Here is a 17,538-nt window from a genome sequence, read left to right as displayed (position 1 = left end):
GTCAAATTCTGTAATATAATTTCTTTCATAAACACATTAACGTCAGAGAATAACCGGTCTCCTTTAGTCTTTAACGTAAATACAGCAGAAAGGGTAAGCATGTCCTGCTATTATTAAAATAGTTTTATGTCATTGATAATCTTTCTCTGATTACAGACCCCTCACCCGTACCATCACTGAACTGTGACATTGGCAAGCCTGCTCTGAATTCCTACGGCAATGAAATCTCTTGTGCAGGAGGGGGAGCATGTCCAGTCAACACTGTGTGTGTGGCACATCCATCAGGGGCACCCGCCGTCTGCTGTTTCAAACCAGCTGGTACATAGTATTTCTCATAACAGTACATATAGTCATAAACGAAATATTATTCCTGGGAAATAGTGAGAGAGTTGGCTGCATTACACAATGTGATATCGTGTGCTCCCAATCATAGCCAATAAAATATAACCTCAGCGAACCTGTGCCGCACACCCACAGCCAATACAGTATAACCGCAGCGAACCTGTTCCCCGCACCCACAGCCAATACAGCATAACCTCAGCGAACCTGTGCCCCACAGCCAATACAGTATAACCTCAGCGAACCTGTTCCCCACACCCACAGGCAACACCTCAGCATAACCTCAGCGAACCTGTGCCCCACAGCCAATACAGCATAACCTCAGCGAACCTGTGCCCCACACCTATAGCCTATACAGTATAACCTCAGTGAACCTGTGCCCCACAACCATAGCCAATACAGCATAACCTCAGCGAACCTGTGCCCCACACCTATAGCCTATACAGTATAACCTCAGTGAACCTGTGCCCCACAACAACGGTCAATACAGCATAACCTCAGTGAACCTGTTCCCCACACCCACAGCCAATACAGCATAACCTCAGTGAACCTGTGCCCCACACCCACAGCCAATACAGTATAACCTCAGCGAACCTGAGCACAACACCCATAGCCAATACAGAATACCCTCAGTTAACCTGTTCCCCACACCCACAGCCAATACAGCATAACCTCAGTGAACCTGTGCCCCACGGCCACAGCCAATACAGTATAACCTCAGTGAACCTGTCCCCAACACCCACAGCCAATACAGTATAACATCAGTGAATATGTTCCCCACAACCACAGCCAATACAGTATAACCTCAGTGAACCTGTTCCCCACACCCACAGTCAATACAGCATAACCTCAGTGAACCTGTGCCCCACACCCAAAGCCAATACACCATAACCTCAGTGAATATGTTCCCCACAACCATAGCCAATACAGCATAACCTCAGTGAATATGTTCCCCACACCGACAGCCAATACAGTATAACCTCAGCGAATATGTTCCCCACAACCATAGCCAATACACCATAACCTCAGTGAATATGTTCCCCACGCCCATAGCCAATACAGCATAACCTCAGTGAATATGTTCCCCACACCCACAGTCAATACACCATAACCTCAGTGAATCTGTGCCGCACACCCACAGCTAATACACCATAACCTCAGGGAACCTGTGCACAACACCCATAGCGAACATGTGCCCCGCGCCCATAGCCAATACAGCATAACCCCAGCGAACAATCCATACTAACCACCAAACCATCATCGCACGACTCGGATATCCTAGACAGGGCTTAGACACACTACTCGACTACTATTTCATCGGAAGGACCACCAACATGGCATAGGTGGCCAAGTGATATGGGACATCAATTGGTATAGCTAGGATACTGTTCAGGTACCTTGAAACGTCAGTGAGATACCGATGCAAAATATCAGCTATTTTGTTTAGGCCCAACAACACCCCAACCACCACCAACGCCATCCCGTACAGGCGATCCTTGCGAACCAGGGGTGAGTCTTCTTTTGACCTACAAGTTCATGAAATCTGTGTAAGTTATTAACTTACTTTTTCATTTCAGTTAATGTTATAATGCTCAAGATATCTCCGAATGACATACAATTTCCGCAGGTGTTCAATATGCACTACATATTAATACATAATGGTATTCACTTTCCACGTATCCGTAGCTACACATAGCACATATTCTTTGGTTTCTGTGCATGCCCACGTCTCTACCAGTTTCTATTGCTAGACTATGTGAGCCACATCTTAACCTTGCCGAAGCCACACTGTAGCATTTAAAGTGATGCAGTTTTAAATAAAGAATGTGAGAACGTTTTAGAGCCTAGGGGTAGAGAGGCATGCCAATCCTGTTGATACATATACTTTGATCTAGCCATGTCAAGAATACATACTGCCAATAGCTTCATCTTCCCAGCCAAAACCAAATCCCATTTTAATATATTAATAATCTTACTTTGAAACACTGTTTATGTTTCCATGGCTAGTATCTAGTAGTAGTAGATTATAGCATCTTTTGGGGAAACGACAGGGTTTGCATACACAACAACTTATACGTGTATTTAATACAACGTTTATAAGCCCACGCACGTTTATATATATACCTTCCACATTCACCACGGACAACGTGGTTGGGGGTAGATAAATCTTCACCAAGGAAATATTTACCAGCTAACATCAGCGTTACTATTACAGTCTTATCCCCATATTTCCGCCCCGTATGTAAGAACAGACATTACGTTGAGACATATTTAAAAAGAAATACATCATGTAGGAGAGGTTTCAAATTTTAAAGGAATTTAAAATACCAAAGAAGATCTTTTTGTATTGTAGAATAGAACTTTTCAGGACAAGTTTTGTTGAAAATATGATTCCCAGATATTTATATAAAGTTACATGCTAACTATAGTTACTCTGCAAATGACACTTAAGATTTATTCAAATTTTCTGCTAAATTATATTCCTTACAACACTCATCTAACACGTTAATTTGTTTTTGGAGAACAGAAATAGTCTCTGACAAAATAATTACATCATCAGCAAACAAAAATAACTGACTCATTCTTTCATTTCAATTTGTGTTATGATACTGACAATTATCTCCAAATGAAATGTCAGGTTACTCTTGTGACCCGAGTACATGATGAACTCCCGATGAGACGCCTTCTCGTCACCACACATCCATCTATCTGTACAGTTACCTTCTACCTTCTAAAATTACCTTCTATCTGTTTAAAAGAACAAATGACCTATTGATATATTTAAGCTATAACAACTTTGTATGTCTGGGTCATAATACAACTATTTGATCTGTACGTGAAAAAAGCATACAACAAGGAATTTTCACATCAGTTATAACCGCGAAATTCCGCAGGTGACTGTACTAAGGTATATGTCAATGGTTAATATTGAGCATTACTGTGGTTCTTGGGTCTAAGTGTTTTTAATTTGTAATTCCAACTTGTTTGGATTCCCTATATTTTTCATGTCTCATGTCTTGACGTTGAATAAACATAATTCTCAAATGGCCTCAAAATATAACACCAAAGAATGTTTTACTTTGATACACAACAAATGACATTTTACTGTGGCCCAGTCGTCGGTGCGATTCGCTATGCAGAGTGGCGTCCCTTTAGCACACCAGAAACCTATGATTGTGGGTTCGAATCCCGGTTCGCCCCGATTATGTTTCTAGTTTTGTCAGCGCCATACCCGTGCTCGTGGATTTCACCGAAGTGGTAAACGTCTGAGAGCTGCATCACTTCGGTCTTTCCTCCCACATTAAGCTGACACGCCGCGATATGACTTAATACTGTTAAAGCGGCGTTAAACCCAACTCACTCACTCATTCACTCACTCACTCATTACTCTATGTTAACAACTACCTGTACATTATTGTTGTATGTAGGTGAATGTCAACTGCACAGCGGGTACATGCAGACTGGTGGAGGACTGTCGAATCCGTGGGTGCCCCGCTGTCCCTAAGTGTATCGGTAGGTCATTGCTTATAAAGTGTTTGCAAGGATTTGCACACAACTGACCACTCAGTTCATTATCTCATACAAAATATGAGACACATCAGTGACACAAATTATGTATGTTGTAATTCCAAATTTTAACTTGTACCATATGTTTCAGGTGAACAATTAATTTGTCTTTGCGTGTGTTTGTGACGGGTACCGGGTACCGTCGCATGGAACATCTGGTATCATTACTACTTGAAAGTGATTAATATGATCAGATCAGACACAGGATGATCAGATCAGACACATTATGGCGCAGACACATGATGGATCAGATCAGACACAGGATGGATCAGATCAGACACATGAGGGAACAAACACATGGATCAGATCAGACACATGAGGGAACAGACACATGGATCAGATCAGACACATGAGGGAACAGACACATGGATCAGATCTGACACATGATGATCAGATCAGACACATTATGGCGCAGACACATGATGGGTCCGATCAGACACATGATGATTAGATAAGACACATGATGATCAGATCAGGCACATGTATCGGATCAGACACATGATGATTAGATCAGACACATGATAGTCAGATCAGACAATTGATGGAACAGACACGTGGACCAGATCAGACACATGATTATCAGATCAGACACATGATGGCGCAGACACATGATGTATCAGATCAGACACGTGATGTATCAGATCAGACACTTGATGATCAGATCAGACACATGATGGATCAGATCAGACACTTGATGATCAAATCAGACACATGATTATTAGATCAGACACATGATGGCGCAGACACATGATGTATCAGATCAGACACATGATGTATCAGGTCAGACACATGATGATCAGATCAGACACATGTATCAGATCAGACACATGATGGATCAGATAAGACACATGATGGCACTGACACATGATGTATCAGATCAGACACATGATGTATCAGATAAGACACATGATGATTAGAGCAGACACATGATGATCAGATCAGACACATGATGTATCAGATCAGACACATGATGATTAGATAAGACACATGATGATCAGATCAGACACATAATGATCAGATCAGACACATGATGGCGCAGGCACATGATGTATCAGGTCAGACACATGATGATCAGATCAGACACATGTATCAGATCAGACACATGATGATCAGATCAGACACATGATGGATCAGATCAGACACATGGTGGCGCTGACACATGATGTATCAGATCAGACACATGATGATTAGAGCAGACACATGATGATCAGATCAGACACATGATGTATCAGATCAGACACATGATGATTAGATAAGAAACACGATGATCAGATGAGACACATGATGACCCCATCAGACACATGTATCAGATCAGACACATGATGATCAGATCAGACACATGATGGATCAGATCAGACACATGATGGCGCAGACACGTGATGTATCAGATCAGACACATGATGTATCAGATCAGACACATGATGATTAGATAAAACACATGATGATCAGATAAGACACATGATGATTAGATAAAACACATGATGATGAGATCAGACACATGATGGATCCGATCAGACACATGATGATTAGATAAGACACATGATAGTCAGATCAGACAATTGATGGAACAGACACGTGGACCAGATCAGACACATGATTATCAGATCAGACACATGATGGATCAGATAAGACACATGATTGAGCAGATCAGACACAGGGTGATCAGATCAGACACATGATGTATCAGATCAGACACATGATGATCAGATCAGACACATGATGGATCAGATCAGACACATGATGATCAGATCAGACACATGATGGCGCAGACACATGATGTATCAGATCAGACACATGATGATTAGATAAGATACATGATGATCAGATCAGACACATGACGATCAGATCAGACACATGATGGAGCAGATACATGATGATCAGATCAGACACATGATGGATCCGATCAGACACATGATGGATCCGATCAGACACATGATGGATCCGATGGATCCGATCAGACACATGATGGATCCGATCAGACACATGATGGATCCGATCAGACACATGATGGTTACGATCAGACACATGATGGATCAGACACATGATGATCAGATAAGACACATGATGGAGCTGACAAATGCCGGATATGCTTATTCACAAACCGAAATTAACGTTACTGGTTTGGAAGTAGAGGAATCTTTCGTATAATAGTTACAGTTATAGACCTGATGAGGAAGCCAAGCTGAATATAGTTACAGTTATAGACCTGATTAGAAGGCAAGCTGAATATAGTTACAGTTATAGACCTGATAAGGAAGGCAAGCTGAATAAAGTTACAGTTATAGACCTGATAAGGAAGTCAAGCTGAATATAGTTACAGTTATAGACCTAATAAGGAAGCCCAGCTGAATATAGTTACAGTTATAGACCTGATAAGGAAGGCAAGCTGAATAAAGTTACAGTTATAGACCTGATAAAGAAGGCAAGCTGAATAAAGTTACAGTTATAGACCTGATAAGGAAGGCAAGCTGAATAAAGTTACAGTTATAGACCTGATAAGGAAGCCAAGCTGAATATAGTTACAGTTATAGACCTAATAAGGAAGCCCAGCTGAATATAGTTACAGTTATAGACCTGATAAGGAAGGCAAGCTGAATAAAGTTACAGTTATAGACCTGATAAGGAAGGCAAGCTGAATAAAGTTACAGTTATAGACCTAATAAGGAAGCCAAGCTGAATATAGTTACAGTTATAGACCTAATAAGGAAGCCCAGCTGAATATAGTTACAGTTATAGACCTGATAAGGAAGGCAAGCTGAATAAAGTTACAGTTATAGACCTGATAAAGAAGGCAAGCTGAATAAAGTTACAGTTATAGACCTGATAAGGAAGGCAAGCTGAATAAAGTTACAGTTATAGACCTGATAAGGAAGCCAAGCTGAATATAGTTACAGTTATAGACCTAATAAGGAAGCCCAGCTGAATATAGTTACAGTTATAGACCTGATAAGGAAGGCAAGCTGAATAAAGTTACAGTTATAGACCTGATAAGGAAGGCAAGCTGAATAAAGTTACAGTTATAGACCTGATAAGGAAGGCAAGCTGAATAAAGTTACAGTTATAGACCTGATAAGGAAGGCAAGCTGAATAAAGTTACAGTTATAGACCTGATAAGGAAGGCAAGCTGAATATAGTTACAGTTATAGACCTGATAAGGAAGGCGAGCTGAATAAAGTTACAGTTATAGACCTGATAAGGAAGGCAAGCTGAATAAAGTTACAGTTATAGACCTGATAAGGAAGGCAAGCTGAATACAATTACAGTTATCGACCTGATAAGGAAGCCAAGCTGAATATAGTTACAGTTATAGACCTGATAAGGAAGGCAAGCTGAATATAGTTACAGTTATAGACCTAATAAGGAAGCCAAGCTGAATATAGTTTATGTTTCATGAGACCAGTTGATGGGCGATGTCCAAATATGTCCATATAGGAGGACTGTAGCTCGGAGGTGATGCTGTGGAGGCTTCAGACACAAGTGTTTTAAATATCCACTTTCGTACCCACTTTGCACAAGCACAAACCCATACACATACCCACATCACAGTGTTCTTCTGTACAAACAGATGCTTAAATGTTTTCAATTCATGACATCAGTTTCTCATCCCATAGACCGAGACCGACCACTTCCACCTCCACCTGACGTCTGTCCCGTGGGTACACCTGTACTTGGCGCAGACTTAAACCAGCTGTATTGTGGCCGCGGAGGGAGAAAATGTCCCTGGAATACTTACTGCGTTATTCATCCCGCGGATAGATATGCTGTTTGCTGTTTTGGTTCTGGTCCAGGTATTTTTGTTATGTTCTTCTAACTGGTATCGAGGCGGTGGGTTACGCCGTCACGTCGACGGTCCGGGTTCGACTCCCATTATGGGTACACTGTGTAAAGTCAATTGCTGGAATATTGCTAAAAGTGGCGTTAAGCCACACTCTTCCACTACCTCAATTTACTCTTCTGAGAACTATTAATTTGCTCTTCTAACTGGACCATTGTTTTGTTGCACAGAAGGAACTCCAAACATACAATCTCAACACTTATTAAAAGTTTGTCACCATGTGCGAAATTCATTTGTATTGTGAAAAGTAAGTTGTCAATATAAATTTCATAGAATGAACTAACACATTTTCACCTTGTTTCAACACCAGTTGATTCACGGTTGTAACTAACATCTGTTCGTCATTTGTAACTACATGTTTTAATGTACGTTTGGGTAACGTAAGTAGAACATGTAACCCATTTCACTATCAGGCAAGTGACTTGTGTATACTGCAGTAGGTATTGATAGTTACACGAATAGCTGCAATGTTACAAGCCCCTTTTCAATATGTCATGACTCGTAAATATAATTTAATGGGAATTATTTGTTTGATGGGACTAGAAATGTCCCAGCATCAAATTTATTTCCTCATCTACGAATGTCATAATTATGTTGTGTCGGACCACTGACATTGTCAATTTCATGTTTGTTTTACTATAATACCATCAACAGTTTATGACAAGAAGTATATTAAGAAGCGTTTCCTCCACCAGATTCAGCAATCCCACCAACATCAGCACCAGGACCTGTGGATCCCTGTGAACCTGGCGTAAGTACACGTGTACTTGTCCCACATGAATACACATATCAGAGAATACCATTGAGGTAGCCTAAAATAAGCATAACTGATATTTTGAGATTGCTTTATTAATCATGTTTTCCTTTAATCAGCAGATATTCATACATAACACTTCCTTTGTACACAGGTCAATGTGAACTGTACGATAGGCGTTTGTCGACTGGTGGCAAATTGTGATTACTGGCCCTGTCCTGCGCGCCCAACATGTGTTGGTATGGTAAAATTCCTCTATATTCGTTGTCTGATATTGAATATTCCCCACATTTTAAGAAATAATATGTCTTTGTTAAACATTGTTTTGCTCGGTTGTTGATAATAATCGTAGTTTGAAGATTGTCAGCACGTTATGGTCATAGGCGACAGTCCTAGATCGTGTATAATTAACCACTTATTTCATCATCTCACACATATTCTTATAATACATGATGAAAGCTTAGGTTTAAATTGGGACATCAAGGTACATCGGTGACCTGGTATCGTTCATTCATGATCAAACCGTCAATTCCCTTCCACAGATTTATTCACTTGAGCCAGAAATACAATTGAAACCGTATCATCTGTTTCATGCTTAGATCTATGCATAACGAGTCAGAGTGACAAAAAACTCTCCACAGGACTTTATGTCAAGACTTTCAATGGACTTCAACTGTCAAATAGTCAACTTTCCCTTTATATCGAGCAATAGTCTAGCATCTCCAGCCTTCGGTGTCTACTTTCTAAGACGATGTCAACAGTTGTTAAGGATTACAACATTCAAGGCCTCAGTAAATCTTTCAAAACGTTTCATGGTTGACATTTCTTAAATTTGTCACGAATTGCTTCTGCTGAAACTTCCTGATGTACACATGAGATCACACAATGCAGTTGATCTAAAATGATACCAATGTCAAAAGTGTGTTTGTAGTAATATATTTGTTTCATTTTTCTAATAACAGACAAAAATGAAGGACAAATTGGAACGTTATCTTATTTTCTGATTGTGGCTTTGGCTGCGTTCGGGCGACCCATTAAACCGAAAATAACTTGTTTGTGTCTAATTTACATAAAAAAGACCACAGTGATTTTTCAATGAAAATGACAAAGCAGTCGTAATCTATGTTTGAAGTCTGTTCACAGTTTGAGGACATGATGTGTCAATGTATACCCCGTTATGTTATAGATCCCTCCCCAGAACCGTCACTGAACTGCACAATAGGTGACCCCGCACTGAACGGAAAATTAGAGGAATTCTCATGTGTTGGGGGACGCCTTTGTCCCCTAGACACAACGTGTCTTGCCGCCCCTTCAGGATCACCAGCAGTCTGTTGCTACAGGCCACCTGTCGCCATCACCCCAGGTAGGTCGTTCAGGTGAAACACCAGGTGTTAATGAAATGGGTCCCGCTGTACCGGTTGAGCTCGATGTCAGACGGTTATATCAACATCCTACACGTAGCTTACCCTAACACAGTCGTGCAGACTGTTACATGTGTCAGATTAGTTTTGTGGAACATCAGAATAGGTCTGAGAAGCAGGAATGTTTCGGAAATGAGCGAGTTAGATGCTTTATCGCTCCTTTGCACAATATTTCAGTTATATATGGCGTATCACTAGGGAGAAGAAAGTGATGCAAAGATAGCAATTGCGATGAATCGGAATTCGAACCCACGAGCACAGGTTTCTGGCAGCCCAAGCGAGGCCAGCCTGCACACCATGCAAACCCCCAGGTTGGGACACTCCTACTTATTGTAGGAACCCCAAGAACCCTCAAATGCCATAAGAGATACAAATCAAATCAAGATTTGTCTAAATATAGAACGAGATCTACATTTGGCAACACAGTGCAATCCTGGAACTGCAGTCATACTGATAACATTAAAGGACTCACTGATGTAACTGTAATGTTTTCGAACTATCAAGGTGCGTCTGTGTAACGCTGACGAACAAGTAGAACATGTGTCCCATTTCACTGTCAGGTAAGTGACTTGTGTCATAATGCAGTAGATATTGGTAGTTGTATGAATAGCTGCAATTTTACAAATTCATTTTCAATATGTCATGACTCACACTGGTATTGTAAATCTACTTTAAATGCAACTATTTGATTGTTGAACTTTGATAGAAGTAGACATTTAGACAGCAGCTACAGATGTTATAATTATAGTGTGCAAGACCAGTGAAACTGCCAATTATGGTTTAACAATACTCCCATTAACTGTCTGAGTTAATTTCAGGGGACATTTATGACACACAAAGTGCATTCAGAAGAATTGTATTTAGTTTCGTTTCCTCCACCAGCTCCAACAACAGTTCCAATACCAGTGTCAACAGCAGCACCAACATCAGCACCAGGACCTGTGGATCCCTGTCAACCTGGTGTAAGTACACATGTACTTGTCCCACATGAATACCCAAGAATACCATCTTTGATGACGTCTATGATAAGCATAACTGATATTTTGAGACTGCATTATTAATCATGTTTCCTTCAATCAGCAGATATTCATACATAACACTTCCTTTGTACACAGGTCAATGTGAACTGTACGAAAGGCGAATGTCGACTGGTGGCCATTTGTAAATACTGGCCGTGTTTTGCGCTCCCAACGTGTGTTGGTATGGTATAATTCCTTTATATCGGTTGTCAGACATTGAATTATCCCCACATTTTTGAAAATATATGTCTTTGTAAAACATTGTTTTGCTCGGTTGTTGATCAGGAGACAGTCATTAATCGTGTATAAATTGTTTTCAAGGATTTGCACACAATTGACCACTCAATTCATTATCTCATACTTATAATACTTAATGGAATTTGACGCTTAAATTAAGCAGCAGGTACCTCGATGATCTGATATCGTTCTTTGATGGTCAAGTAGTCAATTCCATTCCAAAGATTACTCACACTGAGCAAGAAATACCACCGACACCGAATCATCTGTTTCATATTTAGATCTATGCAGAAGGATTCAGGGTGACTCTCTACGGAATTGTATGACGAGACTCTCCATAAATTCCAACTTTCAAATAGTCAACTTTCCCTTTCTTTATATCGAACAATATCCCAGCATCTCGAGCCTTCAGCGTCTACTTTCTGAGACGATTTCAAAAGTTATTAAGGGTTTATGTTGAAATTCCCTATTTTAACCTGTACAATCTGTTCCCATATTTTAGCTGAACAATTAATTTGTCTCTGCGTGTGTTTGTGACGGGTACCGTCGCCGGGACAGGATACGCCCACCACTTCGTGAACACCTGGTATCATTACTATAGTATACTGATTCATAAACACATTCTTATGACATTGTCGGAATCGAATAAACTGCTATTAGAAGAGCTGTCTAATGATTATCAAAAGGGTTGTATCGCTTTTATTCATCTACATTGGGATGTACTTTACTTCAAGATCTGATAACTTGAAAGTAACTCAGCGTCACAACAGACGATATGCCAGTGTTCATGATCGGAACTTGTCAGAAGTTCATGTACATGATATCTAGGGCGGGGCCTATCGCATCAGACCTGTGTTGTTATCTGCATAAGGACAAAAGGTGGCATCATGATATGAAGACGCCTGTAACACCACATGTGTGTGGCGTTTGATGTGTGCAGCGACATGTGTCTGGTGTCATCACTGGTTTTCAGCACTCCATTCATATAATTCTTGCTGATATTGGGGGTCACGTGTGGCCCAGTCGTCTAAGGCGCCGCGTTTCGCTGTGCAGAGTTGCGTCCCTTGCGATCAGACACATGATGGGTCAGACGTATTATGGAACGGACATATAATGGATGTGCTTTTTCACAAACCGGAAATGACGAACCTTTCTTATCATAGTTACAGTTACAGACATAATTAGGAAGCCAAGCTGAATACAGTTTATGTTTCATGAGACCAGTTGATGGGCGATGTTCAAATATGTCCATATAGGAGGACTGTAGCTCGGAGGTGATGCTGTGGAGGCTTCCGATACAAGTGTTTTGACTGTGGTCATCGATGTACACTATGTATTAATCGTTGTCATTGATTCTCCTTTTGCAGATGCCTCTCCGCCACCGTCAGTTGAGTGTCCAGTGGGAAAACCAGCGTTGGATGAAAAGCTCGAAGAATTCTCTTGCAAAGATTGCCCCTTCAATACCGTGTGTTATAAAGGCGCTGTCTGTTGTGTCCCATGGTCAGGAAACAGACCATCAGGTGTTTATCCATTGTGTCTCAATCGTTGTTTCTGAATGATATTGTGTGGCACCATAACTATGTTTAACGTGATCGTTATCTTAAACAAACTCCTTGATTATGAATGATGAAATTGTTGCTGGTGTTTACCTTTTAGGTGCTGGGTTGAATATGATAAGTATTACACTGAATGACACAGACGTAAAGATATATGAGCGTCTCAGAAACGGATTGAGGTAGACATACGTGGTGTCAGTTCCTGGTAGTTGCTGTAACAATCAGACGTGAAGGCGAATCATTCCACATTGTTTGTATTGGTGCACATGGCACACAACGATGGTTAGAATTCGACTTATTATCTGTATGCATCAGGTCCCGCAGGTCCCGCAGGTCCCGCAGGTCCCGAACGTCCCGCAACCTCCGTCCCACTGGACCCTTGCACGCCTGGTGTGAGTTCTACAACGTTTATACCATACCTTTTCAAATTAATATTATTTTACTTACATCCTCTTTGTTGTGTTGTTTGGCATTTGCAAAACACTTGTATCATGCAATACCATAGATATGACGGTACTCCAATAATCTATCCACAAATCTTTTTTATGGTGTCCAGTTGAATGTCAACTGCACAAGCGGTGTCTGTCGACTTGTCGAGGACTGTAGACGACCTGGCTGCCCCGCCGTCCCCACATGCATTGGTAGGTACTGGCACTGACACTACCATGTAATCGTTTGCATTTAGAAGTGATTGAAATCAATGACAACAGAACAGACTCATGGACTTGCCTGATAAAGGTGCTGGTATCTGTCCCGAAACGTCGCAATGAAGCAATAAACAAGTTGACAGTCAACTGTCTTTAATGTTACATTATTTGGTTTACAAGACAAAGGTGTTTAGAATGATAGCATTGCTATTATTGCCTTTCGTCAACGAAATTAACGGACCAAGAAATACCCACTTTCGTACCCACTTCGAACAATCACAAACACATGCACATTCTCACAGCCTCATGCATAAAAAAATTCTTGAATGTTTTAAATTCATGTCAGTTTCTCATCCCATAGACCGAGACCCACCACTTCCACCTCCACCTGACGTCTGTCCTGTGGGTACACCTGTACTTGGCGCAGACTTAAAGCAGCTGTATTGTGGCCGCGGAGGGAAAAGATGTCCCGGGAATACTTACTGCGTTATTCATCCCGCGGATAGATATGCTGTATGCTGTTTTGGTTCTGGTCCAGGTATTTCTTAGTATGTTCTTCTAACTAGTATCGGCTTAATTTGATCCATCGCCACGCCGAGGACCCAGGTTCGACTCCCAACATGAGTAGAATATATGACGTCCATTTCTGGTGTCCCCCGCCCTGATATTGCCGGAATATTACTAAATCGGCGTAAAGCTACACTCATCTGCTCACTCCATTGGGTAACGGTGTTTTCTTCTAACAACTATCAGTTTGTTGTTTTAACAGGTATCAGTAGACTCTTCTAACAGGTATCAATTTGCTCTTCTAACAGGTGTTCCTGTGATCACTGACCATATGTTGTACAAAAGGAACAATCTCAACAAATATAAAAAGGCTGTCACTCTGTGCGATATTTTTTTGTATTGTAAAAATGTAATCTATCATTATATATTTCATAGAATGAACTAATGCATTTTCTTCTTGATACTAATCTGTTTAGTATAATCAGACAATGGCAAGGTAACACAATCACATATTTCCCACATTTGCCCCTGGCTACTGAGGATAACTAACTCTTTCTTCTTATTATATAGGTCCGCAGCCACCTATACCTACACCCCCACCTCCAACAACGTACCCGTGCACACCTGCCGTGAGTTGCACTTCCGTTCTTCTATGTGCTGTGTCTAAGCTTGACATCCATAATGCATACCGCATGTTACGTACTCTTCCATTAAGTTTGAAAATCGTAAAAAAGTGTAAATGTCTTAATATTCCTTGTAAATGTTGCTATTACAAATCTTCACTTGAATGCTACTATTCATAATGTGTGCATCCCGGGCCAGAGACCTTCCAGGTTCCATTCCGCATACATTCTCTTCTTTCTTCAGAATATTAACTGCACAGCCGGCGAATGTCGTCTCGTGGCGTATTGCAACGCGGTGCCTTGTGGGAGGACAACGCCAACATGTGTTGGTACGGTATATTCCACACGTCGGGGACACATGGAAATATAAGTTTGCAACTTTAATGAGGAATGAGTCAAACGTTGTTTTCACTATACACAGCCTTCCACGTAACATACCAGATTTCAACATTAGGTTTATGTTTAACAAATACGCGCAGAAACAAAAGAATGTTGTATGAATGTATACTACACCCACCTAACAAATCTGGGTGGTTATATATATAAAGAAAGAAACGAAATAGGAAATTTAACCAATCGGTTTCGTGAGCATTTTCTTCATGTCAACAAGGATAGTTCCATAGACCAAATATGTTATTGGCTGAAATAAATATTCAAGGTCACTAAACCGTAACTGCATATTACTTTTTTATAAAGATGGTTATGGCCCTGGGGCTTCTGTTTGTCTTGTATTAGAGGTGTGTGTGTGTGTGTGAGTGGGGGGGGGGGGGGGGGGGGGGGGGGTTGGGGGGGCAATTTGGGGACATTCCGGAAAAAATGGAGATGGGGCTCCACCTGCAAGCACCCTTCTTGTTGTTCCATGGGATAAAGAGGACAGTTAACTTTACTTGTATTGTAATGCCGAGTCCATTGTAATCTCCACTGTCATGACTATTCCAGACCCCTCGCCGCCCCCAACCCGAAAATGCCCAGTGGGTAAGCCTGTTCTCACCCCTAGGCTGACGGAGTTCAGATGTTACCCCAGGGTCCGTCTGTGTCCAGGTGACTCATTCTGTCTCAGGGGTCCAGGTGACGAACCAGGAGTATGTTGTTGGGATAACAGATTACGGCCAACACAAGGTATGTATATCAACATTAATACTGGATGTGTCTGTCAACCCCAATCTCATGTGTGTATATGAACCCCAATACCAGGGGAGTATATGTAGTTTTTTGGTGATGGAATGGGATAACCTTACCTTGTGTAGTTGTTGCAGTGACATTACTGGTGATATGTATACAATATCTTTCGGGGTGGCATCCTAAAGTACTCATGGAAATGGAAACAAAAAATGTTTTGCTGGATTTAATAACCGACACAAAGCATTACGTATATGTAAATACGAAATAACAAAACAACTGGAAAAGTACTAGTCTGGATTTGCTAGTTTTATCTCAGTGCTCAATACAAAATGTACTTTACAGGAGGTAATTTGTAGGCACTTTCAACATTCAAAAAGTCCAAATTGACATGGCAGAAACAGGCTATAGGCATTATGCAAATTAGCCTGGAAAAAAGTTATCAAAACAACAATAAAAATAACAGCTATGCTTATGTACATAATAATAATGTAAGTTGTTGTTTGAGAAGGGAATATGTTACTTTTACATCCTGATATTTTGACGATGATTCACTATCCAACAATGCCACTCACAAATCACTAACCACTGACAAATCACATGCACGTGGGTTTCAAGCACCTGTTTTCACCTGACGTCAAGGTGTCATAGGTCATGGACATTCACCTTGATCTACTAACACTTGGTTATGCTCAGTTTCACAATAGTCTGTTTTGTTCATATTTTTACACACTTTTACGTGTAAAAACAAAAACAAACCTTGGATACGTTGTATTTGTGCCAAGGCCCAATTAGTACTAATTGAGTTGTTTGAATATTTATATATTTTGTATATTAACTGCATTTATTTAAAATCTGAGATCGAAAAAACGGTTTTTTTTCATTTCCGGGAGTACTTTAGTTGCCAGTAGGAACCAGTTTACATGTGTCACATCACACCATTCAAGTGATGACATGCCCAGTGACACCTTCGTAAGAGTAAGGATTATATAGCACTGGCTTAGGATATAAAATAGCCCTAAGCATTCTAAGCACCAAACACTGCTTCCAAACATAGGTGGATCAAACTCTCATGTATGATACCCGACATACACGGAGCTTACAGCACATGGTAAAGGATCATAGAATGGAAAGTGGTGACAACACAAACACACACAACACTATACCTGTTTGAAAATGAACCTGGGGTGGCAGACTGTTGGAATGATCAGAAATAGGAGAAGTTGACGGACAGTTTCCTTAGTCTGTGATTCCATACTTGATAGCAAACTTCAGGCGTACTCCAAGCCGGTCGCGGGGGAATGAGGAGCACAACGCCTGAACATGATCAATAATACGACTCGTGTCTCTGAGAGACAAGACAAAGTCTGCTTCCAAAGTCAGCTGTTCAGGCCTGTCAGCAATACCAGGTAATCCAACTCCACTATCAGGCTATGCAACGCCACTGTCAGGCTATGCAACGCCACTACTAGTTTATGCAACGCCATTATGAGGCTATGTAACGCCACTACCGGGATATCCACTACGAGGCTATGCAACGCCTCTACTAGGGTATCCAACGCCACTGTCAGGCTATGCAACGCCACTACCTGGGTATCCAACGCCACTACCAGGCTATGCAACGCATCTACCAGGTTATCCAGCGCCACTATCAGGCTATGCAACGCCACTACCAGGGTATCCAACGCCACTACCAGGCTATGCAACGCCACTACCAGGGTATCCAACGCCACTACCAGGCTATGCAACGCCAATACTAGGGTATCCAACCCCACTAGCAGGTTATGCAACGTCACTATCAGGGTATTAAACGCCACTACCAGGCTATGCGCCACTACCAGGCTATGTAACGCCATTAGCAGAGTATCCAACGCCACTGACAGGAACCGCTTGAAAGAAGCTGGTCTTTAATGC

General features: G+C 41.2%; 1 protein-coding gene across 4 annotated transcripts in view; it reads left to right on the top strand.

Annotated features, from left to right (window-relative positions):
- The window catches only part of LOC124137310 (uncharacterized protein ZC84.1), a 54,522-nt gene that overhangs the window by 21,693 nt on the left and 15,291 nt on the right, over positions 1-17,538 (top strand). For 2 of the 4 annotated variants that reach the window (XM_048402510.1, XM_048402507.1), the window contains 16 exons: positions 157-318; positions 1,787-1,848; positions 3,768-3,852; positions 7,518-7,694; positions 8,437-8,492; positions 8,650-8,734; positions 9,682-9,858; positions 10,799-10,878; positions 11,032-11,116; positions 12,540-12,692; positions 13,044-13,120; positions 13,285-13,369; positions 13,737-13,913; positions 14,453-14,511; positions 14,750-14,834; positions 15,445-15,624. In XM_048402510.1, the coding sequence (XP_048258467.1) occupies positions 157-318; positions 1,787-1,848; positions 3,768-3,852; positions 7,518-7,694; positions 8,437-8,492; positions 8,650-8,734; positions 9,682-9,858; positions 10,799-10,878; positions 11,032-11,116; positions 12,540-12,692; positions 13,044-13,120; positions 13,285-13,369; positions 13,737-13,913; positions 14,453-14,511; positions 14,750-14,834; positions 15,445-15,624 (1,785 nt within the window). The remainder of the gene's footprint in view (positions 1-156; positions 319-1,786; positions 1,849-3,767; positions 3,853-7,517; positions 7,695-8,436; positions 8,493-8,649; positions 8,735-9,681; positions 9,859-10,798; positions 10,879-11,031; positions 11,117-12,539; positions 12,693-13,043; positions 13,121-13,284; positions 13,370-13,736; positions 13,914-14,452; positions 14,512-14,749; positions 14,835-15,444; positions 15,625-17,538) is intronic. The other 2 variants (XM_048402508.1, XM_048402509.1) reach the window with 2 other exon arrangements.

This window comes from Haliotis rufescens, unplaced genomic scaffold (genome assembly GCF_023055435.1).
Source record: "Haliotis rufescens isolate VD_foot unplaced genomic scaffold, xgHalRufe1.0.p SCAF_26, whole genome shotgun sequence".
Lineage (NCBI taxonomy): Eukaryota > Metazoa > Mollusca > Gastropoda > Lepetellida > Haliotidae > Haliotis > Haliotis rufescens.
Note: the sequence above shows the minus strand (reverse complement) of the source record. Positions and strands in the feature narration are given on the sequence as shown.